Raw genomic sequence first — 26,325 nt, 5'->3', positions numbered from 1 at the left:
AATAATTATCGAAAATAAAACAATTAAGTGCTCTCTAGTCACTTTTCTGATCGTATTGATGAAGTTAACTTGATAACTCCACATATCTGGAAACATTTTAATCTGACTAAACTGTGAATACTATCGCGTTTTAAAACTGACTTCTCTGCTGAGAACAGGTAATCTACATACACCATTTAACTTGTTAGTGAGCTTACCTTGTTAACCAGTTATTAACTTAAAGTAATTAGTTATATAATAATGGAACAGTTGATATAATAACTACGATAGGTAATTATTCAATATCATAAGAAGATATAATGATTGAGTGAATTGGTTTTCCATAGTTATTGAAGATCGTCTCCATCTACTCTTGTATAAACAAGTACCCTGCGTATTAACCGTTAAATTATAAATTATTTTCTATTTCCCTGTTGTTTCTGACTCTTTTACACTAAGGCCCTTATTTATTTATATGCAGCAACCCCTCCATAAAGGTCGAGGCAACAAGGAGGCGAAGGATTGCGTTATCCATGCTTCCATATGCTGTACGCACCTGAAAGATGGAGTCTTAAATGTCACGGAAATGATAAGCTGAATATATGCTGTACTGAGTTTTGTGTATACATACATGTGGCAGCAGCCAGTAACTACTGTTTAACAGCAATGTGTTTCAGAAGTTGTTCTATGGAACTACTCGAGACTACATACATGTATTGATTAATAGCACTTCAAAAACCATCTCGAGCAAATTGATTGGTGGTGTCTACAAACCAATCAAATGTTTACTATGTCAATATCACTGACTTTCGGATTATGGTCAAGGTTATGATGGAAGGTGTTCGTACATCTAGGTCAGATATATTTTTATATAACTACAATAGTTTAGTGGAGGCTAGTGCATCTAAGTTATACTAATAGTGTAACGTTTTTTCGTTAATCAAAACTAATCAAGTGTATTTGCCGTGGCGTTTTTGTGTCATGCAATCCGATTGGTTGTATTATGTGTACGTGTCATGGCTGGTAAATGTCCGTCAGACGAAGAAGTTAAAGGTATATAATTGGCGACTTTGTGTTGTCTTTATTTACTTGTTTATTTTTATATGTGTCTTATGAACCGTGCCTTTGACATAAATGCAAAGGTCGTATGTGTCTTAAGGCCTACTGGCATGTCATCTGTCAAGTCAAGCAAGCTTAACTGTTTCCTCGTAAGCAATAATGATGTTGATTCTATTGAACAAGAGCAAATATATATCAATTCTATATCAAATTATGTTTGCCGTTAATTCCAAAACATTAATCACCAACAGCACGAAATACATATCTCATAATTATTCTTTTATAAGTAGTTAGTGTATATAATTGCTATTTTTCCGTTTTCAGATTACTCTACAATGTATGTATACCCTTTTGGTGCCCAACTGCTTGTTTATAAATAAGCCCACATCCTTTGGTACACCGCTGTGAGATTAAATTCCCCGATTTGTGCCCCTATTGCTTGATTATTATCAAAATTATAATACATATTCCATGTTTTAGGCCAATACCCTTTGTTGCCCCATTCCGTCACTTCAACCCTTCTTTGGTGCCAAATTCTGAGTTTTTATTTATGGCCATTTTGTCGCCATCCTTCCGTGTCCAAAATAACCCCTTTGTGTCCTATTTGGTGTTAATGGTCTCCTTTGGTACCGCATTTTGTGCGTATCCCTTTCCTTCACACTCAATTTCAATGATCCTCTTAAGTGCCCCATCTCTTGTTGATAATCCTCCTTTAGGTACCCCATTCCGGACCATTTCATCTTGCCAGTAATCGCACACATATTGAGGATAATGGTGTAAAGCAGTTTTAGTCGTGTAAACGATATTCTTATTCCGCTGTTTGGGATTTTGTTTACCTAGTTTGCAGACAGAAAACGCATACATAACGTATGCAATATTTATGAAATGAACATCACACTTGTTATAGAAGCGTGTAGATTTGTTTGGAGTTCTACACAATAACAACAGCTAAGACTATTTCAACAAACGATAAAGTAACTCAAGGAGCATAACTTTTATCGCGCCACGCTACAAAGTACAAATGCTTTTATAATATCATTGATATATTAAAGCCATACAGTATATTTCAGTCTGTGACAAAATCTGTGCAATACCATTCTTATTCTATTAAAAGCATCTGGTGTCAATGTCCATGGCTAGATATAAGGATTAATGCATATATGTATAATATTATATCGCCATTTAGAAGCCAGGGAATCGCACGACGCTTTCATGCATATTCATACATTTAGCCATGCTTTTTTTTTTGTCCCACTGAGATAAACAAATTACTTGATACAATGAATAGATGTCTGGGCATATATGTTGGATTTAGGGGAAACAATATATTTATAAATTGCATTTACATGTACATGTGTTCTTTTTCTGTATCTCTGAAACGCTTGGAGCTCAATCTGTAATCTCTAATACATGAAAGAGTAAACAAGAAGCAAAACTTCCTCATCTCATGTAGTGTAGGTCGAAGGTCAACGTGGTGTCGTCATTGTATACGTTACATTAGACAAGAACTCTTCTTCGTTTTCGCATTTAGACAAAACCCTATGAGACGTTTTATGAGATTCCAGAATTTCTGTCCCGATACACATCTGTACATAATGCTCGCCCATTAACCGGAAGCTCTTTACACGATAGTCTTGAAGAACGCTACTGCTGTTTTTGCGTTTTATTTCTGTATTTTTTACCTTCCTGTGTAATTATTGTATTGATTCCCGCTGTAGTATATATTCTCCATTTTCTCCCAAGATTTTTTTTACAAATTAATAAATGCTTTTTATCTTCCATCGTAAGTTTTCGGTGTGTGTATTTACTTACGATAAGAAACAATAAATCTCTCAGTCATTTTTACTACTCGGTAGCAGCCATAGGATTTTAAAGCAGTTATGTAGTAAAAAAAGAAAAAAAATGGGTGATAAGTCTTATTTTTTCGTTTCTGTAATTGTGTCCACATGGTGAACCATTCTGATAGCTAACATAAGGGTTCAACATGGGCGTTCCTGACAGTGGTTAACCATTTCAACATAATTCATTTGTTATAAAAGGTATTACGAGATACCTAAGTGTCAGGCCGTTGAAACCAAGCTTTCATTTGTGTACGGATTAGCATCTCTATTAGAAGGTCAAAGGTTGGGTAACTGTCCGGATCAACCCCGCCCACTTTTTTATAATCTCCATTCCAGATTGTGATCAGTCAAGTGTGAAAAAATAATTATCAATTCTCCCTCAGATCACAATCCTACTTAAAAGACAATTCGCTCTATGTAAGTATCAAACCTATGCTAATTAATAAATTAACAAAGATCAGAACTACTCTGAGTGACATGTTTATATTTGCTTTCCCTGTGGACGACACAATGACTTCCTAGTATGCGGTGGATGTTTAATTAAATGTCCCCTTGTCGTGTTAATAATTTGTCCTTCGCTACGATACAATGGTGTTATTGTCTAGTCAAGTGATGCTAATCCGGTTCACGCTGGTCAGTGTTTGATAAGTTTATAACAAAAACCAATACCCAGCTGGTCATCACCCTAACGAAACCTCCATGTCCTTTCTGTATGTACAGGTAATGAGTGTTACAGTATCTTGAGAATGAAAGGTTTAATCGGCTGTTACTGTGATCAAATTCACGCATGTGCTCAAAACTGAATATATTGATAACGTATGACGGACTTGTCTGTTGACGATGTAAATTCTTGTAAATTGGCGGAGATAATCATGCTAAAATGTGCTCAGTCAAATCGCGTTTAATCAATAGAAAGATTGACTTTAACTTGTCACAAATGAAGTCGTCAAATTCAAGAGTTTCTGATATTATATCTTGTAAAGGTTTATGAATTCTAATCTAATGCATTGAAATAACATTAAATTGGTTAAAAAAGTATGTTAACAAAAAACAAAAACAAATTCATGATAATGTCAATCTGTTATCATTTCATATCAAATATAAGATCGACCGATAGAGTAAAGTGTGAGTACACTATCAATTGCTGATCACCGTTTTTACATAGAGTTTCAATCACAATTTACAATTCATTTGGCGTCACCTGGTTTAAGATTATTGCAATGTGGAGCGCGGCGATGAATTAAGAACAAAAAATATCGTTAATTTACCATTGGAAAGCTACATTCTACTCATCTGCCCCATTCTAAGATATTAAATTGTTTGTTCCTGATATCACTAATTTCGTAGAAGATATCGACTCCTGAACAAAAATCACATGAGCTCGAGTGATGAAGGCTGATGAAGACTCATTGTAAATTTGATGAATGAATATTTGGCTTCCTAGTGCAAAATATTGATGCGTTATATGTTTATTGATATATCCAGGGCTTCCGTTGTCACTGCCACGTTTCTATTTTTGAGAAAGTGACATTGTTCAGATTCGATTTACATTAAGCTGTTTACTGTTCCCGAACACACTTCTCTTTAGATTTATTGATTTAGAATACATGTTTATTCTTTTAGTGATTTGACCATGTTGAAGGGTACAGAGAATACCATCTCTAACTGTTTAGAATTGGTCCGAAACCATTACGATCATTCTGACCTTATTATGGTTTAATATTTAATAAGATTCCATCCCATTCCGATATTCTGACGGACAGGTGGTTTATGGTACGTAAATATCCTAAGTATGCATGGATTTGGCCATTGTTGTCAATGGCTATATACAGGGCAGGAACTGAATGAATATTTAATCAGGATACGAGAAATTCGAAAAATGTGATTGGCTGTCAGAACGGATCGAACAAACACCTGATAATAGTCCTCCGATTAAGACACACTCTTTTAATATTCGTACACAACATCATACAAATCCTGATGACCTCTCCACACAGAAAAGCCACAGTTCAGACCACCTCTTAACATCATTTACCAGACCAGATTCCTGTGGTCGTTGGCTTCCGCTGCTGGTTTAGAAGGAGCGGGATTGAATCGTTCTTCAGTTGTCAGTTCCGTTTCTTTTCTAGGGTTTTTGATAATTCGTAGGGGATTAATTCCGAACTGTGTTGGCGTGTTATTTTATTTCTGATGTGGATTACAGAATAATTCGGATCATAAAATGACAGTTTCGCAAACAAGATTTTCTCATAGGCTTTATATCCAAAATATGTTGTTCGCTTCTCAAACACAGGTGCTCTAGTCAGCACTCACACAGAGCTAGTACAGTGTACCTTAATCGTGGTATCGGGGAGGGGTTCTGATGACCAGCTGGTGCTGAAAAACAATAGTCTCTCGTCCATACCCATTTAGAGGAACATGGACAATACAATAATAATTCAATTGTTTATAATGAATTCGAAAAGAAACTGCCTCGAAGTAAAGGGACGTATCGGAAAATTTGTCAAGTTTTAAATTTTTTATTAGATTACAATTAAGAGTGAGATTTTCTTGTAGAATTTGTACTTTATATCAATTGAAATGATCTTATAAATCGCAGATGTATCTCACAGAAAATATTAATTCATTTATAGAGTTGTGAACCCTTGATAACTTGAACTCCATTATTCTCAAGGCCTGAGTCATGTCTTTGTACTTCTAGGCTAGGCACGTCCTTGTTCCCCTAAACAATGCCTGTTACCTATATCATGGCTATTATTATTATAAAATATATCAATGTCGATACCAATGAATATCCAATATGATAACACTTTGTACAGGTAAATTACCAACCAGTGTCTTGTTAACTTAATCCACTATATGGTGCAAATATTCATAATAATTCTATGTATGGAACATAGTTACACATTTTCTGGTGTATTGTTTCTTAATTATGTATAATTTTGATTTATATGCAATTGAAAATGACATGATTATGCATAATCGTAAAGATTATTTCTGTGGTGAAGTGAGTTCACCAGGTTGTATATGTAACATGTTTACAGCTGGAGACTTTTTAGTTCTGATAAAAGAAAATGTTTATAGAGTTAAAATTCCAAGACTGCGTTGATACTGGCGTGTAAAGTGTGAGACACACGGTTCCTGTACAACTCACATATGCATTAATTACTCTTTTTATATGTAGTTTAGCCCATTCCCCTCATTTTTTACCTGTTACTTTTACCTTGAACGTGTACCTATGTAAGCCATTCAGCAGTGGGTCGTGTGAGTTTATCAGAGAAACTCGCACTCTAAGCTTTATCGAATGTGTTATTAGGGCATTTGTTTACATTTCTCAATCCACTAAAGAATCAAATCCGGTTTTTACAGGCATGGCTTACCGAACTATCGCTTACATATAAATTGCTCCTCCCACCCTGTATAAATATAATAAAACTTTATCCCCCTGACATATGTTACGGGATATATTGGTGTCTGTATTTTGTTTACAGTAACACTTTATATACACGGTGAAGATTGAAGTGTCCCTACCACCAAATGAGGGTTACTGTGTATCTAGTCGACGGACATGTCTAACATGCTCAACTAATCCACGAAATCAGAAGATCCTCTCTATGATATGGATAAAATAAGACATTTTAACGAATGGTAGTCCGAATAGATTAATACTCAATTTACTGAGCGTTTTACGTGTGGCCGAAGTATCAAACTCAATTTATAATGAATTTCAATTTGTTTCAGTATTGGTATTTTCATAGATTAATTGATTTTTCAATAAAGAATGAATAAATGAAATATAAACTAACTTAAAAATAAACTTTGATATTGATCACTATGTCCTTTGTTTAACATTACACGGCCACCATTCTATTAAAAATATAGACAATCACGAGTCAAGCTTGGTAAACAAAACAGCTGTATTCATGTTGTAGGAGAGTAAACACTTAAAGCTAGATATACTACATTGTTTGAGATACTTGAACACTAATGAACGTTTATATACAGTTTGGGATCTGTGGTTATGTACGTAAGTGATAAGCTCTCCGTGACCTGAGATATACACACCTACAACAGTCATTCAATTAATCCGCCATGAAAATCAGCTAAATATCACGAAAGTTATAAAGACAATCTTATCGGCAGACTGATTGAATACTGATATATTTCCTCCTTTCTTATATTCTACCATTTATTTACACATGATGTTATTTGTATGATTTCATCAATTCTAATATCACTAATGAGTCCTACAATGACGAAACAGCTGCATGATACAGTTTAATATTCATTATCTGACCTATTATCTACCTATCATTAAAATCTTATTTAAAGGTGCTACGGCTTGTGTGTCTTTACAGTCGACTCTGGTCATTAGTGTTGGATTCTACTATAACTCTTTGTATTATCTATATCAAGATGGCGTGTTTCATTGTCTTGCATAACAATGTTTGTTGTTAGCCAATGGTTTCATTATTGACTCATTAGTTACCTATTAATCCTTAAGAGAGCTACCTGTTGTTTGTTTCTGTTCCGTCTATAGAAGACAAAGACATTGATATGTAACGTATCTGTCCACTTTGGTCACGTCAAGATAACAAGGTGATCCAAAACTACCATATTGATACTATTTTATCTCTCTAATGAAAATATAAGTGGCATTTAAGAAATTTGAAGTGTGAAAACCATAATCATTCTCGAAACTGAAATCATAACTATATAAAGTGTAACAAACAAATGCTGAACAGTGCAAATGATCATTGATATATGTTTAGTGGTGTTTCACCTGTATGTATCGTCCTTAAATGCTAGTGTCTATAAAGGAGTGTATACGAGACATATACTATAGAAAAAGATACAACTCATACTTAACAAAGAGAACAATTAGGAAACCGAAATAGGACAGTAAAACAATGCCACGCGCGGCTATAAATAAGTTTCTTCTCTTAATGAAAAGTTCATAAAATATACATTGGGGAATCTCGTGTTCCGGGATCGTTGTAATACGACACTATGTATATTTAGAGTAACCTAATACATCTCATATAGCATATCAGAATCTAGGCCATTTACCAGATTTTTTCAGTGATGTTATGATAAATCAATGCGTATAAATCGAAATATCGTGTCAATAAAAAAATAATCCTACCAGGTGCGGATAAAATGAAAACTAACAATACCACGATTTATTCATAATTTTGCGCGTGAATGTGCACGTGCATTTGCTATAATTTATCATGATATCTTGAGAGAACCTCGCCGTATTAAGATCGTTTTATCTAGAAGTACACCGATCGTGTCTGGTATGTATTCATGCGTGTACGCCAGTGGAACAATGGAAATAATCAAATTACTTTAAAACGCTTTTATATGGAATCTACTGTGCGTGCTATTACATAAGAAATGTCGAATACGCAGATGTATCTGTTAACGATAAAAGTACTTGTGACATGTTCAATAATCTTTGTCTACTGAAATGTACGCAATATATGTTCCTGATGATTAGATATAGAAGGATACGTAAATACCTGACATGTATATGTTTTCTGTGACATACGTATTTCATTATTACCTCTTTCACACAAACAGTGATTAGAAAATTAACACATAACAAACATACTGTCTCTACTACCTACATATGTTTCCATTGATCATTACTTACACACACCTACATAATATACTCCCATAGTCCTGGTCTATTGAACCACTGCGCCGTATCTACACCCCCTCCTTTCAGAGTTAATATTCAGCCTCCCATACACCAGACAAGTCTCTTTGACGTTACCGTCGCGATGGAATAATAGTTATGATATACATTTTATCATTACAACATAGCTGTTCAAGTTTTCCCGCTTGGCCATGAAAAAGCTATACTGTGTAAAAGGCACAATAACCTTTCCATATTCTTTTGCTTCATTATCAGCATATACATAAACATCATATTCTCTTAAACGTATCCATTGATGTTTGCTGTTTGCCAATGCATTACTGTGATAAATATTGCCTCTACCCTTCTATATATCGTTCCTATTCCGCACCGTCACTGTGATAGATATCGCCTCTCCCTTCTATATATCGTTCCTATCCCGTCCACCACTGTGATAAATATCGCCTCTACCTTCTATATATCGTTCCTATTTCGTCCATTACTGTGATAAATATCGTCTCTACCTTCTATATATCGTTCATATTCCGTCCATTACTGTGATAAATATCGTCTCTCCCTTCTATATATCGTTCATATTCCGTCCATTACTGTGATATATATCGCCTCTACCTTCTATATACCGTTCCTATTCCGTCCGTCACTGTGATAAATATCGTCTCTACCTTCTATATATCGTTCCTATTCCGCCCGTCACTGTGATATATATCGCCTCTCCCTTCTATATATCGATCCTATTCCGCCCGTCACTGTGATATATATCGCCTCTCCCTTCTATATATCGTTCCTATTCCGCCCGTCACTGTGATATATATCGCCTCTCCCTTCTATATATCGTTCCTATTCCGTCCACTACTGTGATAAATATCGCCTCAACCTTCTATATATCGTTCCTATTCCGCCCGTCACTGTGATAAATATCGCCTCTCCCTCCTATATATCGTTCCTATTCCGCCCGTCACTGTGATAAATATTGCCTCTCCCTTCTATATATCGTTCATATTCCGTCTACCACTATGATCAATATACCTTCTCCATCTATGTATCGTTATCACTGTATCTAACAATGGTACAGTGTAGGTGGAAAATTATCGGCCTAGATTTTATAAGTTTGTTACTCTCTTTCATACCTACAATCCTACCCCTAATCAGCCATACCACCCGTCAAGTTCCGGGCCACTTTTTGTAAATCTCGGTGGTCTCTTTATACCTGTAAAATTCACCCCAAACAACGACTGACATGCATTTACGCTCTCACTACGTACAGTTGTATATCACAACACGCGCACAGTCTTATCGCAACAGATATACCAGGTATGCTACTGAGAAGATGTGAAGGTAAATTATGTCTTTATGGCTTAGACGGCTACATTCTTAGGTTGGTCAAAAGATCAAACCAAGAATCGACGTGCATTTAAACAATTAAACAATTGATACATTTAACGTCTTGCCATTATGTGAATCAATTAAGAAACTGACTCGAAAGGCCACACCAAGTGTTGAGGCTACAGGAACTAGAAGGATCAGTTAAGACGTAATCTATCATGACGGATTTTAGGCAGGTATTTCAGCGGATGCAGTTTTAACCAGTATACTGGGATTTTAACAGTGATATCAAGTGTAGAGCTAAGCTTGAGGCGCTCCTGTCAAACAAGTATACAGTCACTCGCGGATACTCCACTAGTATATAGCCCTCCCTTCAGTACGGAGCATGCAGTGGTGAACGTGCCGGTCCGCTATACAACTACTACGTATAGTCATGTAGGACGATATCGTCGATGCATACACCGACACTGCTTTGCCACAAGTAAAAGCTACCGTGCGCTCAATCGCCTCCCCATGTGTTATTTCAACCATGTCCTTACTGTCAGGCGTATGTTAGCGACTGAGCTCTCTGTTACTAGCACATAGTTGTGTTACCTTTAACAGAGTGGGAAAGGATTTACCTTACTGAGTATAATAATAGCATGTCGCGTTTGAATCTTTCAGAACCCGTGTGACGAACGACACGACTGGAGCATCAGCATACACTATAGGACCGGTACAAAACGAAATGGTCAACCTCTCATCGCTCCTTCGAGACCCATAACAACGATGACAGTACAACAATTGTCGACTAGGAGGAAGGAATTCGATTTGTGCGCTGTGTATTGATAAGGAATATGGTGTTTATTATTGTGTGTTAGGGTCAATTCTTCAATCGACGGATAAAAAAAGTGGCATGTCATTTTTTTTTTTTTTTTTACAAATCACGTGTTATAAAAAAGATGAATGAATGACAACGGTATTTATTTTGCGGTTTAGCCGCCCAAGTACCCGGCAGTTTTGGATGCTACCCCGAGAAGAGGAAGCTTAATCAGTTTTCGTTTTGTATGTGTGGCCTCCCTATTTTATAAAGTGTTAATATAGAGGAGCTGATGTGAGGTGGACAACCAGTGAAATGTAGGGAGTTTAAGTGGCAGGACCATTTTTTATATTCTACATGGATTCACCGTGGAGTTTATTTCTGTTGTTCAGACAAATATGATCGAATCCACGTGGAGACTACTGTCCACAGTGGTTCTCGTACTTTTCGTCCTTTTGATCACAGGTAAGTCCTTTAAAATTAGCTTTAAACTATAAAATGACAGAACACTTAGGTATTTCAATATTTGCTTATGCTGAAATTCATTATCCAAACCACTACATAGTATTCCTGCACTTTGTAGCCCAATAGTATCACTGAAGAGCTAAAGAAGGACTCATGCTGCAGTTTTAATCATCCTACCTAATATGGTATTCGCCTGTATGTCACTCATATAATCTATTGAAGTTAAATTACTTTTATTGTCTAAAGCACATAACCATGATAATATTTTTATGGTATTCTATTAACTTGGATTTCAGAAATAGCACCTTGTTATTTACAGATAAAGTTGCCATATCAAAAACGTGAATTTTAGAATTAGGCCATGAACTGTACTTATTTTAACTATGCAGCTGAAATCGCCCATAGAACCAATGGTAATTTGTACTTTACTGGTAATCTACGTTTGAGAATTAAAACAACCTTAAAAGAAAACTGGTCGAAAATGATAATGATATAGTCATGAATAGTGTTAATACATTTCACAAATAAGACTTTTGGGCTTGCCCATAATTAGATATAAATTGTAAATTTCTTATTAATATGCAATTTTATTAATTTACATACCTTCGTCTGTAACCTTGTACAAGTTGTGATTGGGCCAATGTAGTTTGATATGTGATGGAAATATCGGAAGTATCTCGTAAATTTATGTATATATTAAAACGGGAAAGCAATGTGAATCCCCCACAGATTAATCGGTGAACACATGTCACGTTTACAGGTTGTTTTTTCATTCTTTTCTAAACTTGAAAATAAATCTATATATAGATATTCAAAATGATAATGACATAAGTCACTCGCCGTTGTTAAATTATATCACTGCATTTTACGTAATAATAAACTTATTTTTTTGTTGAAATCCAATACCACCTCAGTTACTTAAAAAGGGGAGGATGGTCATTCCATTGCTGTATATCTTAGAGGGCTATAGCATAAGCAATAGTCTTTCGTTGTCGTAATAAAAATCTCGGTAAACGTTTGAGCACGCGCCTTTTTATGTGTAAAGTTGTATTTAATGAGAGTATTGCGTACATGTGGCGGTGTGACCAGATGTTCCATACAATATCCGACCATTTAGTGGTACACGGTTAATATTTACTCCCGACAACAAACAGTCTCACACACGATTGTTTTCCTGGTGATATCTGTAACATCGATCAGACATGTGTACAACGCCACCGTAAGTGGACAGTTTTAAAGTACAAACGTATGGCTAGGTACTTATTGTATGGCTGACAGTTTTAAAACGTATGTCTAGGTACTTGTTGTATGGCTGACAGTTTTAAAGTACAAACGTATGACTAGGTACTTGTTGTATGGCTGACAGTTTTAAAGTACAAGCGTATGGCTAGGTACTTATTGTATGGTTGACAGTTTTAAAACGTATGTCTAGGTACTTGTTGTATGGCTGACAGTTTTAAAGTACAAACGTATGACTAGGTACTTGTTGTATGGCTCCTCTGCCTAATGTATGGATTGATGTATGTGATGATGGGTATTTAACACTGTATGACCATATTATATCCTCTATGATTATGTTAATGTAATTTTTAATATAAAATCTATCATATCATTATGTAACTATGGGTGTATTAATGTCTTGTGATGCATCGTTACTTTTAAAGAACCAGCGTATACGGGAATATTTAAAGCTTGAGCTTTTTCGCAGCCAACCCGTACTTTTACTTTTGTCTGTCTGACTGTCTGTCCATATCATGCATTTTCTTCGTACTGGTTTATGTACATGAGAAATGAAGCAGTTAATATCAAGCTTACTTGATCCAAGGCAATAATCATTTAAAAATACCATGCACTCTCTGCATAATGAACCAGAATTCCAGTATGGGCGGTTATCCAGAATATTATTTCTTTATGTCCAGATTGTTGTTTAATGCCACTGTAAGATAAAGTATCATGTGATGTAACTAATTCCCGAGGTTGTGTGGTGTGTTCAGACTGTTTCCTTATAATCTACTTAGACCCCAGATTGAATGCCTTCAATATACTCTATCGTTATCTATTCCTAGGTATCAGCGGACATTCAATTCTAGATTTTTCGTGTTTTATGGTCACAAAAAGTTCTCATTACAAACAAAATCGTAAAAGTTACTAATGCTTTTATCTGTAGAATAGATTATAATGGATTGTTTTATAACCCTATGGCAGATGTGCAAATATTTCCAGATGGGCTATAAATATTTCAATCAGAAAGCTATAATCCTTCTATAAATAGATACGTATTGATACTGATAATTACAACAGTAAGTAATAATACATATTTAATTGTTCTTTGAATATTCCCCAAATGCTATACAAGGTGACAGGCAGTTTGACTTTTTATTAATGGACTGTTGTGTCTTTATGTTCATCGCTGGGGGCGATTGATAAAATTCTTGATAAAAAACAAAAGCCCCTTTCTATTGAGGATATCGTTAATTATTTTAAGCTCTATCGAGCATGATTTAAAGCCTTATGTTTTTATCTATGTGTATCATTTCTCCGTGAAGCACGCCTCAATAGATGGAAGGCAATTAAAATAATTTTCACGCAGTAAAATGTTTTAAAATTCCACCGGTTGGTAAATAACCGCTGCTATGTTGGAGGTCATCCTTGTGAATGACAGCTGAAACTCGCATGCGTAAAATATCATTTACTATTATAATTATTGCTAAGTCGTGTAACTCTATTTCATAATTCTCTGTGATTAGTAAACGATTAATGCACATAATATTCAAATTTATAATTCAGAAATGTCATTAACATTTTAAATGTTAAATTTTCTCTCGCATTCCCTTTGAGTTTTGTTAATTTCGTTTATAACTGGACTTGATAACATGACATTTTAGCTTAATCATTATCAGCTGATCCGACACCTTATATGTACTTAGAAGGCTGGGAACCCGTTTTTTTATTCCTGACTTACATAATTTGTTCCTTGTTATACTTATACATAATTAACTTATATCTAGAAACTTCGCATAAGTGAACATTACATTTACAAAATATCTGATTCTTTAATTTATATAAACACTACGAACTTTAACAAAATACCAACAGATAAGGGTACGGACCACCTCAAATTATATTTCTATTTCCGGATGCAAAACGAAATGATATACAATGTATGTATACTACTGAACAAGTAAACAACGTAAACAAAATACCTGTTGCATATCGACATTAGTTACAAACGTACATTTGTATCAACATGAAAAAAAAATATATTTCTTGATTTCAAGTATTGCTTAATACCATTGCATTACATAACAGTGTCTCCTCGACATATTTGCTTGTGCTTAAAACTGTTTCCAATTCGGAATATATAACGGAACAGAATACATTTGGTGACACCTGGTTTTATGCTCGCTTTCTTCCAATGAATAACGTGCATATTAGGAAAAAATGAATACTTTCCTCGTGGTGAAATTAAAAACAAATGTGTAAGTTAATGCATTTAAGATGAAAAAGATTTGAACGATCAGCTTTCTTGGGAATTCTTAGAACCGCTATAAAAAGATCTTATTCGACATAGATAATGAAATAAAGGCTCAAATGCATGTTTCCGCAGTTCTGCTACGCGTTAATCAAAATGAATCAAACGAACCTCAATTATTGTACCCATAAAATGGATGTTTATATTGGACATTATTATATATTTTATCTAATATATTACTGAGATTCTAAAACAAGAGAGAAATTATATCTTCTCGCATCCTGCATGCACCATAAACTAATGTTTGTCTATTTAATACAGGATATAACTCAGTACTCGGATACGTATCATTCTTCACAACGAACACTCCGTGGAGATATATATGATACATCTGAAGACATTAGGTTTAGATAGCAATACATTAGTTCACTCGTCATTACATAATTACAATTAATCAATTGTAACAAAGATTCTTTTACCTTATTATCTACCTAATCAATATCACAAGAATAAAACTCATTTTAAACAAAAACTCTCAATGTATCAAAAATCATTTTGTTTTAATTACCGACATTCGCTCCGGTGGCTACACAGTATAACGCTTATAACATCTGCCATGTTTGTAGCTGTTGGTAATTTCAAACATGATATATTCGACACCCCTCCTGTTTCGTTTTTCTGTAACATTCGTTTAGCTAGGCGAATTATGACAGATCCCATTCCTTCCATTATTTGGATCTTTACCTTTCCATTGCCATTTTAAATTTAAATAAACAGCCCATTCCGTAATTTTCCTGTTTGGGAAAACTATGTGGAAACTCTTTTCAGTAAAAAAACCGTTGTTGTACATGAAGATTAAAATATATCAATGTTTACTGTGATATATACCAAGAAGCTTCCCAGTACGATTAGAGACACTATTAAACGATCCAAGGTATACAGGATAGGGTATAGTGTGAAGTAGAAAATCAGATTTTTATATTAGATATATGTAATCAATGACTCTGATACGTGCATATTTGTTTCCAAAGAATTCTTAACATAACACACGTCTTCTTCATTCGAACACCTGAACTGACGAAGATGTACTTTTCAAAATCTCAACATCAAACATTGTTATAGTAACATCAACGTAGATAAGTTAAGACAACAGCGTTAAAGACAGATCTCACATCATTTCTAGACAATTTAATGATATACAATTATTTACTGCCAAAGAAATTATATCCGTGTGTTATTTTTACAAAAATATAATTATGTCAGAAAAATCGTTCAAAACATTACAGTCTGGTACTCCTCATGAATAATTCATGCCGAAATATTGACGAAAGTTTAATTAGCATTTTGATGTCTAATCAAGAAATACCATACGGTAATGTAATACGTCAAGCCAATGTTTATCTTTCAGTTTTCCTCCTGAATCCATATCGCGATCTTAAAGAATTCATTATTTAGTTTATTTAGCTTTGGCGTCTGTAGGCCGGACAACTCTTAGTCTTTGCGTCAATTTTGTGAAGGTCTATGACACCTTCCGTTGTATTTCAGGAAATGTTCTTTTCAGTTGGTGATACCAGACATGTTCCTCGGCATTACAGCCCGTTTGCATAACCTAACTTATGTCAGTGTTCTTCCTTGAAACATATACGCCTGTTCCACGAAACTCCATGTTTTACGAGCTAAGTCAATTACAGGTAATAGCTGTACGAGTAATGGTTGTAAAAGAGTCATATGGTTTAAATGAGCGTCTTACAACGCATGTCATATTCACTTTGGGTTCGGACTTATAAGCTTTAAAGATAAGTATGAAAAAATGTTTGAAAAACTATAAATGACACGCGGGAAGAGCTGCAAAAATAACATAGAAAATTGCCATTAGTTTTGCATGTGTACTCGAACAAAGAAACACATTTTGTCATGAAGAACGGATTGATTTGAAAGAAAACATTATAGGCGATAACCATTCTTGATAGCAAAACAGAAAAAAATCTGCAAAACATTGCGGTTCTAGAGAACTGTAGTTGTCTGTCATCGAACTGACGTTTTGAAGACATTTTCGCAAAGAAATCTGCTAATATTTATCGATGCACTTTTATATGTGATGGATCTGGTATTGGTTCGGATAAAGTGAGGGTATGCTTCAAACAAACAACCATATCATCTCCCAGTTAGAAGTCTCTCTATTGTGTACGAGTTATGTTATTGACAGGTTCTGTATGCGTTCATGACAATTTAGTATAGGGGCTTAGTTACAGGTGTGGTAGTGGAACTCTCGTAACTAACGATGAAGTATCTCTACTGGAGGCCGTTTATCAATGACAGAAAAAGGACGGCATAAAGTAAATCTCTCATTATAAACTCTGTCCCTGTATAAAGGTAGCCCAAATCGTAAGTTTCATACTTTAAAAAAAAAATCTATAACGGAGTTTTTAATTAAATCAAGCCAAATCAACTGGGACAAGAGCTAGGACGCAACCCTTCCGTCTTTTATTCTTTTCAAATTATCCACTAGATCCACATCAATTTTGACCGAGTGATCTGCGATTATAGGTGAATGTCATTATTGTCGCCCATTCACGTTTGAATTGCTATGGTGTGCTATCTTTAATTACCTTTCCTAACAGATCTTTGCCTTTACTTCGTATGATATAGGATTCATTATGGATATCTATCTTGATGCAATTATATGTCAACAATCGTACTTTTGCTTTCTATGTCAGGTGTTTAAAGAACTTAATAGTAAATTTGTCAGCAGAATTGACTTACCCAAAAGAGGTTAGACAATGTGAAAGGAATAGCTTTGACCGGAAATGTATTGATAGAAACGATGGAAAATAAAAACAATGTTGTTTACAATATGCAACAAGGGTTCGTCAAGTAAATATATCCGAGGAAAAAGACCAAACATTTCTGGCGTTTTCATGCTGACGACTACGGTTCGAGGCATTGAGGATGAAATGTTCAAAGATAACGGATTCCTCTCCATCAATGAGCTCTTCGAGGTTCGTTACCGAAATACCGGTATGTGAGGTATGCTAGTCTCTACAAAACAAACGATTGTCTGAAAGGTCTTAGTCTCAGCCTACTCCGATGACGGATGCAGAGATTTCTTACTTCGGAAGCAATACTGTAAACGTATTTATTTTAGCGCAATCAAATTTTAGCGCATTTGCAGATTTTAGCCAGTTAACGCAATGATGAATTAGCGCATCAACAGAACTTTCTATAGAAATAGAACGTAGAAAAAAGTAATTAGCGCAATCATAATTTAGCGCAAGGCTTCTAGCGCGAAAAGCGCTAAAATAAAATTACCGCTAAAATATGTACGTTTACAGTAAATTAAGTGAAAAAATAGGCTAGTAGGAGGTTGACATACCTGTGGTAAAAAGGGGATACACATGCACTTCCACTTTCTCCCATATAAATTGAGGTGATACACGGTTGTTTTACTTTAAAAACGATGCATATTATGTCATTTCTCTGTTTGAGACATAGAGTGCATTTGTAGGTGAAGAATGCATACAAATATTAACCACCTGAAACTCTACTGCTTTTGACGAACTAAAAGGTTTAGCGTATCAAAACTTAAACAGAATTTTGGGCATATAAATAGTACAAGTATGAATGGGTGCACCCGGCAACGGACAAAAACACTCCAGAGGAACTGTCGTAATGAAATAACAATTTAGTGTAATGCTTCCAGTTGGAAATCACGAAATGAATATGACTGCTAAAATATGCAATTCGGTCGAAAATCAGTCCGGCTTTTAAAATATAGTTTTCAATGGAGCCCCTTCTAATTGTATTTTTCTTTCTTTTTACTGGGTATTTAAGGTGTAAATCTAATTATTTTAACAGTTTAACACTTATCTATTTCAGTGTCAATGTATTAGTAAGATTTTTTCTTTTATATGGTAAAATTTCTACACCAGGTAAATTGCTAACTTTTAACTGGATTCTTGGAGAAATTCAGAAAAACGCCTGTTGTTGAAAATGTATAAATAATAAATATAAACATTAGTTTCAGTAGTTCGAAAATTTAGAATCCAATGGGAGAATATGTCACGATCGGAAATTCCTTATGGTGTAATAGATGAGATCGTCAGTAAAGTAAACAGAAAAATGTTAAAATCAAAATAACATAGATTCGATTTTAACCTAAATATTTTATAAAATCAAAAGTATTCCGCTGTTTCACTGTACTATTTTCGGAGTATAAAACTGCTTCCGGCGATCGGACTTGGTATGCTGCTAGCCTCCCATGCATGTTTGTCGCAGTTCAAAGCAATTATTTTGACGTAATTGACGATATCGCAGTTAAACACCACCCATGCCTTATTCTATCAGAAGAAGGATTGCTATCATGTTTTTTGGAGATCCCACGCTTTCAACCAGTGCTTACGACCACCCAATGAAGCATTAAAACACGATTTTCTCCTTCCAACATGTGATTATAGAGACAGGGAGCCCATTAAACAATTGAAGATGAACGATATATCGTAGCTTCATCTACCTTGCACTTTTATGTAACTTGTATTTCAATATCTGATAAAATATCCAGAAACAAAATGCATTAAAAGTCTTGTGTGCACTTCACATCTAAATGGACAAAACTATTCATGATTTTTCTTTTCGTAATTGACACTTGATCATAATTCCTTTTCTCTTGTCAGTTCACGGGGGTTTAATTCGATATTTTTGCTATAAGTAAATACATAGAATTGTTTACTGTAAAATATCCATGTTGTTGCGCGAAATGTGGTGCCCGCGAGCAATGTCCGAAATGTGGTGGCCGCGAGCAATGTCCGAAATGTGGTGCCCGCGAGCAATGTCCGAAATGTGGTGCCCGCGAGCAATGTCCGAAATGTGGTGCCCGCGAGCAATGTCCGAAATATGGTGCCCGCGAGCAATGTCCGAAATGTGGTGCCCGCGAGCAATGTCTGAAATGGACAAGAACGAAAATAAACGCAAGTACACATTAGCCTCTGTTTTCTTCCCGTCTGTCTCATCCCTATCCATTCCTACGCATACCTTCTTTGCGCATGTCTTTATTTCAACCTTCCACATTTCACAGCATCAATTTATTTTCAATGTATCTTGTACCACACCCACTCTTCACCTATTGTGTTACCGCGCGACACTCCATGACCTTGTTGTGAAGATATTAGTTTTTTAGGTAGAAATAAAATAAATACTCGACATGCTGGCTCTTGTAACAGCTATCGAGGGTGTTCAGTGATTGATAGTTATCTGTATTGTAATGTTTTTGCCATTTGTGTTGCGACACGGAAGACCAGTGCGACACGAGACAGGTATCACTGAAGCATTGGTCTATCGTGAACCTGTATGTGTATGTACTTGAATTGTGGAAGTTTATAAGAAATGCTGGGAGAAAGGTAGAGATACCTTGTTTTAACAGAAATATTTGTATTGTGACAACCGTTACTTACTACATCTCATTTAAGGTTTGATCTTTAGGAAATCTGAGACAAAGTCTCACGTATTCTGATTACCTTTTGTTATTTGTATTATATTGTTATATCATAGAGCTAGAGATATCTACAATTTACGTCAGATGTTATAAAACCAGCCATTTATCGATTATTACGTATCACGATCCCCTTACAGTAGCAACACGTTACAAAGTATGACAACCTGCCTATAACAGACCACATGTCTTTAATGACCACTTATCATTCAATAGACAACATGAGTAACGACCATTTATTCAATATAACAATCTGACTAACGACCAGTTACTCAATGTAACGACCTGACTACCGACCATTTATTTCATATGACAACCTGACTAACAACCATTTATTCAATATGACAACCTGACTAACAACCATTTATTCAATATGACAACCTGACTAACAACCATTTATTCAATATGACAACCTGACTAACAACCTGGTATTTAACATGACAACCTGAATAACGACCACTTATTCAATACAAACACCTGCGTATAACGAATATTTATTTGATACGATCATGTGGTTAAAATAGGCGGTTATGTATAAGAGTATTGCTTGTTTATTAAATGTTTTATGATATCAAGCCTATGTACGTATACTGTAAACTACATTAACTAGATGTAGTATAGACGGGAACAAATGTATTAGTGAGACGGTTATGTTTTGAACCTGTGGTCAGGGCGACGTATCGCCTATGCTCTAATGCAGGTTGTACGCCGTGGTCTCAGAAGTATAATTTCCACACATTCGGAGTGATTTACGTTGGAATTGGCGTCAAGGTTTGAACCATTGGGACCAAATTCAGTACGAGCCAGTCGCTGAACGTGTGACCAGTGATATTAGAGCAGACTTGGATACTGTGTAATTCTTCATGTTGTAGAGTATATAACAACATTTCCCATTCTAGTTTTCTCCATCTTAATACCAACAGGAGAATACTGATGTATCTTCAAACACCACAATTCTACCTCAGAATCGATAAAATAAAGAGAAAATATTAGCAAAGAATAGATTTACACAGATATCCTTGAATACTTTCTGGAAGGACAAGCGAGTTCTGCTTCATCCTAAGACATCCGTCATACAAATCTAGGTCAAATGTATTTTAATGAATTCAATTGTATCAGTATATATATTGATGAGTTTGTAGGTATTGCTACAAGGTCCCTTTGATACAATATCAAATGAGTAGTGTTTCAATATCATTCACATGTGTTGATATGACACGTATCTACATGGTATATGTTGTAATAGTTTACACAGGGTAGACATCTCAACAGGGTAACAAGTAGACTAGTTTTGAGGAAGCGTTACTTTCATGACTTCTTAATAACACCGGCTAAGTATTAGAAACTTGGACATTTAAATGAACACAATACAGCATACAACCATTGACAGTCTATACGAAGCTTGACGTGAATGAAGCAATTGTAAAGTCGCACCAAGGATTGAATGTATACTACTGTACTTCTCTATTTGGTACGGACACTTCAGGGTTCTATTTTGTCATCCGGATTCTGTTGATATCTCTAAGATTGTAAAACACATACACAGTGTACGACTACAATAAAACCGACAGCATCTATTCTAAGTAAAAACGTACGTGTAAGCTCCGAAGTACAAAATTTATGAAAGCGTATCAGTGCTAAACAATGGAACATAATACACAACAGCTTCAGTACTAGCGAAATAAGCAAAACACAAACTCGAAACGAAAATGCAAGACATTTACTGAGAATATAATTAGCTCAACCTAAATCCGTTCCTTAGGGAATCTTTGTCAAACTTCAGTAGCTTTTGGAAGAGCGTACAAAGGTTTGATCCTCCATTAATCCTTGACATTTTACTATTTCAAAAGTCAAATCTCAAATCGTAAAGGTCTAAACATATACCAAATAAGCATAAATACTTGTACACTAAACATACTAACCATTTGTGTGGAGGTCAAGCATGGTCTGCAAGCCAGGGTGAAAGCCATGAAAATACTCGAATGTAACACGTTATCATAGAGCTAGTGATAGATACACCTTATGCTGATTAAGGATACCGGATCATACAGTTTCATACATCTAGGAGTTGTTAGTAATGCCGAGGATCAACTTATGGGAAGCCAGACAGGAGAAATACCATACATTGATATTAGGAATACCAGTGTATCAACGTGTGTTCCGTTGTTTGGTGACTTGAGGACGTATTGTAATTTTTCGGTTCCATTGTCTCGTCATTGACAAATGTTTACTTCCCGCCGAGCTGCGTTTGCTTTCCTGCTCGTGTGGTGCTGACTCTTCGTTATTTGTCCTCGGGGCTATTTCTTCTGACCCTTTCCCGCCACAAGGTAACGATCGTCTGCTTTATTCCAGAAGTAATGCGTCTGGTATGACATTCTCGTATTTTCAACACATTCAGATCCTAGACGTTGAACCACAAGTATTTAGCCCCTCACCCCGTTCTAATAAATCACGTGATCTCCAGTGACAATAGTCAATATATTGACATGTTTTTTCTCTCTAGCGTATTTATGTTATACAGTGATATTCTGGGCCTAAAGAACGCTTGAAAGAGTTCTTGGTACAAGATACCATTATCAGAAATATAAATATGTTACTAGTTTTAGTAGGCATATCTAGGTGATATCGTCAACATTTCTAGCGACGAGGGTCGGGATTCATGCCTCGATTTCTTGAAATACCTATTACTTTTTTCTATTAATGCTCGAGTGTTATGCTACCACAAGTGTACTCGAATATACTTCTAAAAAATTCTAAAAAAAGAAGAACACTTTATGTGTTTTGCAAATTCTTAACCACTTTTCTAGTGCCATTTTGTTATTAAATATTCCTCGGTAAAGAAAGGTTCTTCCAAACATAATAACACTTGTTGCAATAATGCCGAAACTTCTCACTTAAAATGCCTTCGAAGTTAACATAAAAACAAAACAGCACGGTGCTGTTGATTAAAGTTATTCCGTTTTAAGTCTGTCGTGCAGTACATCAGCAGGGTTGCTGGTGGTCCTGTACACTTCATGAACTATTCGGGGACTACCACTGATGGTGTCAAAGTAATTGAGCGATGCCAGACAAGTCAGACTTGTCAATGGATCAATATAATCGGCAGATTTTCGGTAATAATTAAAGTACGTTTGTCAGCATTAGTTACATCATACACAGCTGTAACCGAGTTGTTTTACAACACTTTTAATTAGTGGCATTGATCAGTTCTTTGTTCTCTCACTTCCTTTGACGGTAATTCTATCTTTGAAACGTCTTAGTCATTTCATATAAATTTTAATAGTGTCGATTTCAGTGTTAATTTCTCCTGTTGAATGAAGTTGTTCCATGCTAAAGCTATTTTTATATGTTGTATGTCAGGTGTTCAATAAAACCCGATAGCATTGTGCTGGGAAAGCATATGTGACACGAAGATGCCATCAATCCAATGGGATTCTGATATTGAACACAACGCTACAACATCAAACTAAATGCTCTGTGTACTGTATGCTGGGTCAAAGACGTAAACAACCTCATTTCGGGAGACAGAAGTTTTATTTGCGGTTCAAATCTGTGTCAACTCCCTTTTGCCCTTTTTCTTTTGCTTTCATACTCTTGCCCTCTTTCTTTTCCCCTCTTATTCTTGCCCTCTTATATTTGACCTTTTCCTTTTGCATTCTTTCTTTTGCCCTCCTCTTTTTGCCCTTTTCCATTTGACTCCTTCCTTTTCCTGATTCGTGATTTCTTCCAGCGCGTCTTATCTTTTTTTTCCTTTTGCTATTTCTACATCAGTTGGTTGTAATTACTACATGAACAAATTTAAACCAATATTATCGATATTAATCAATATAAGCTAATATAACCTATATAAACAAATATAAACTAATATTAACCGATATAAACCAATATTAATCAATCATAACCAATATTAAGCAATATAAACCATTATCAATCAATATTTACCTATACAAATCAATATAAACAAATATTTACGAATATAAACCAGTATAACAAATTTAAACGAATGTTATCGATATCAATCAATATAATCAATTTAACCAATATTTACCAATTAAAACCAATATAATCAATTTAAACCAATATAAATCAATATAAACCAATATAATCAATATTATACAATTATAGCATTTTGATAAGGTCGATACATGGTTTATCGACATAAGAAAAAATATCGACCGAAGACGAAAGGTAGATATTTTTCTTAGGTCGATATAACCATGCATTGATCGAAATCAAAATGCTATAACTGTTTAGTTATTTTCCTCGATTTCATTATTATTATCATTTCTTAATTTTTTTGGTTGAAAATTTAAAAAACTGGAAACATTCAAACAAAAACAAAATTTATGTTCATGTCTCTGTAATGTAAAGATGGTAAATCGAGACATTATTTTTACGAATATTTTAATAACGAAGCTTTAAGTGAGAATTGTTAACATTGAATAATTGAACTGTTCACATATGGTGTGTCGTCAAATTCGTTTGATCGTGATGTTTTCGGCCGTTTTTTAGCCTTACGTCTTACGTCTGCTTTGTCCATTTTGCAAAAAGACCGCCGCATTGTAACTAAGTCTTCAGAGCGTTTGACTCTAATGGACTCGATGCACCATTCAAGCTTCAAATGGATATAAGGTGGGGATTCCCCTAGAGGTCTTTTTAAACTGTACAATACTTTTTTACTAACTTGTTCTAACTAATGTTCGAGGGATGTATGGATATTCATCTTAATTAAACGATGCATGCATAAAAACAAACAAACAAACAAACAAAAACAGATGATAAATATTCCTAATGATTAAGTTGGACTTGAATCATAAATTTGTTGGATCATAATGGATTCTGTCTCCACAACCGCGTTAAATGGAGATTATTTTTATTATAACAATTCGCTTTAGGTTTCAAACTCACGATAAGAATTATAATTATTACAAAACTAGATACAAACGCGTTACATATGATCCACCATGAAATATGAAATAAACTGTCAAACTATATAAATATTTAAAACGTTATGGTACGGATTTAAAGATAAGTTCAGTCAGTAATAGAACAACCAATGCATTATTACATTGGCGAAACTATAAAATTGTTCCAAAGCAAATTTTAAGAATCCATTTCTGTTTTATCTGATGGTTCTGCTTTGTATCTAGGTCATTTCCATTTTTGATTTTGAGTTTTATGATACGAGCGCGGCTGCAATCTTAATGAATACTCGTCTAGCTCCGTATAAACGTCCGTAATCAATTTTGAGAAAAAAGTGTATGTGTGGGTTCGAAATAAAAATGCTCTTATTGTTTCGAGATACTACTATCTCAAAATAAACATTGTTGTTCAAGATATGATTTCGTTTATTAGTTTAAAACACTTACACTTATGTGTCGTCACAGATAAATGTAAATCTGGACTGTTTATCGTTGTCAAGTGAATTCACGATTTACAAAAACGCCCGCTTCTTTGTCAAATCACCATTCCCGTTGGCCATGCCTTTTCATATCATTCTCAGACGTTACTGATGTAGAAACAATCAGTCTCGGTGATTACCACCATTCTAATGATTACCATCTATTAATCCATAACGGCGGTCTCAGCAACTAGGGTTTTTTTCCGGTACAAGTTGAAAGGAAAACGTTCAGCAGATCCCGAAATAAGATTAGTTCTGTCTTTTGTGAATTAAAACGTTTAGTAGATTTTGAAGTAATGGCATACAACTTGACTGATAACGTTTGCTTCCGTCAGAGAATAACCTTATCGCCCGGACTGTTCCATAGTAGTCGTAATCACTGTCGCTCCGGGAAGTTGTGTTTTAATTACTCAGAAGAATTCGCCAATGATTGAAAGCTTGAACTCATTGGAAACGCTCGTGTTGTTGTGATAACATTAAACGAATGCTATGTCTTAGCGCCAAACGACACTCATTTTGACGATTAACATCATTTTGCTTTTCAACATTTCACCAATAAAAGACATCGATAAACTTTTCCATACATTAACTTTGCATTAACCGCAGAGAAGGGCTATTTACTGAAAGCAAGGTCATAGAAATTGATTTTTAATATTATAGAATAATACAATAATTTTCTCTATCCCATTGTATAAAAGGCGTACAAGTCAGAAACTCTCAATTTATGTTAAAAGGTGCTCTCATCTTTTGTGCAATACTCATCAAATGCAGTCTCCCTGAACGTAGAACCATCCAATGAGTTACATATTTTATGACAATTGTTCAAAAGCACATTC

At 35.0% G+C, this 26,325-nt stretch overlaps 1 protein-coding gene across 4 annotated transcripts in view; it reads left to right on the top strand.

Moving 5' to 3' along the window:
- The window catches only part of LOC117334133 (zwei Ig domain protein zig-8-like), a 151,924-nt gene that overhangs the window by 21,989 nt on the left and 103,610 nt on the right, over nucleotides 1-26,325 (top strand). Inside the window, exon 2 of one of the 4 annotated variants that reach the window (XM_033893599.1) lies at nucleotides 10,531-11,131. In XM_033893599.1, coding sequence (XP_033749490.1) covers nucleotides 11,065-11,131 — 67 coding nt within the window. In that variant the 5' untranslated portion in view covers nucleotides 10,531-11,064. Of the gene's footprint in view, nucleotides 1-10,213; nucleotides 11,132-26,325 lie in introns of those variants that run through there. The other 3 variants (XM_033893600.1, XM_033893601.1, XM_033893602.1) reach the window with 3 other exon arrangements.

This window comes from Pecten maximus, chromosome 9 (assembly GCF_902652985.1).
Source record: "Pecten maximus chromosome 9, xPecMax1.1, whole genome shotgun sequence".
NCBI lineage: Eukaryota > Metazoa > Mollusca > Bivalvia > Pectinida > Pectinidae > Pecten > Pecten maximus.
Note: the sequence above shows the minus strand (reverse complement) of the source record. Positions and strands in the feature narration are given on the sequence as shown.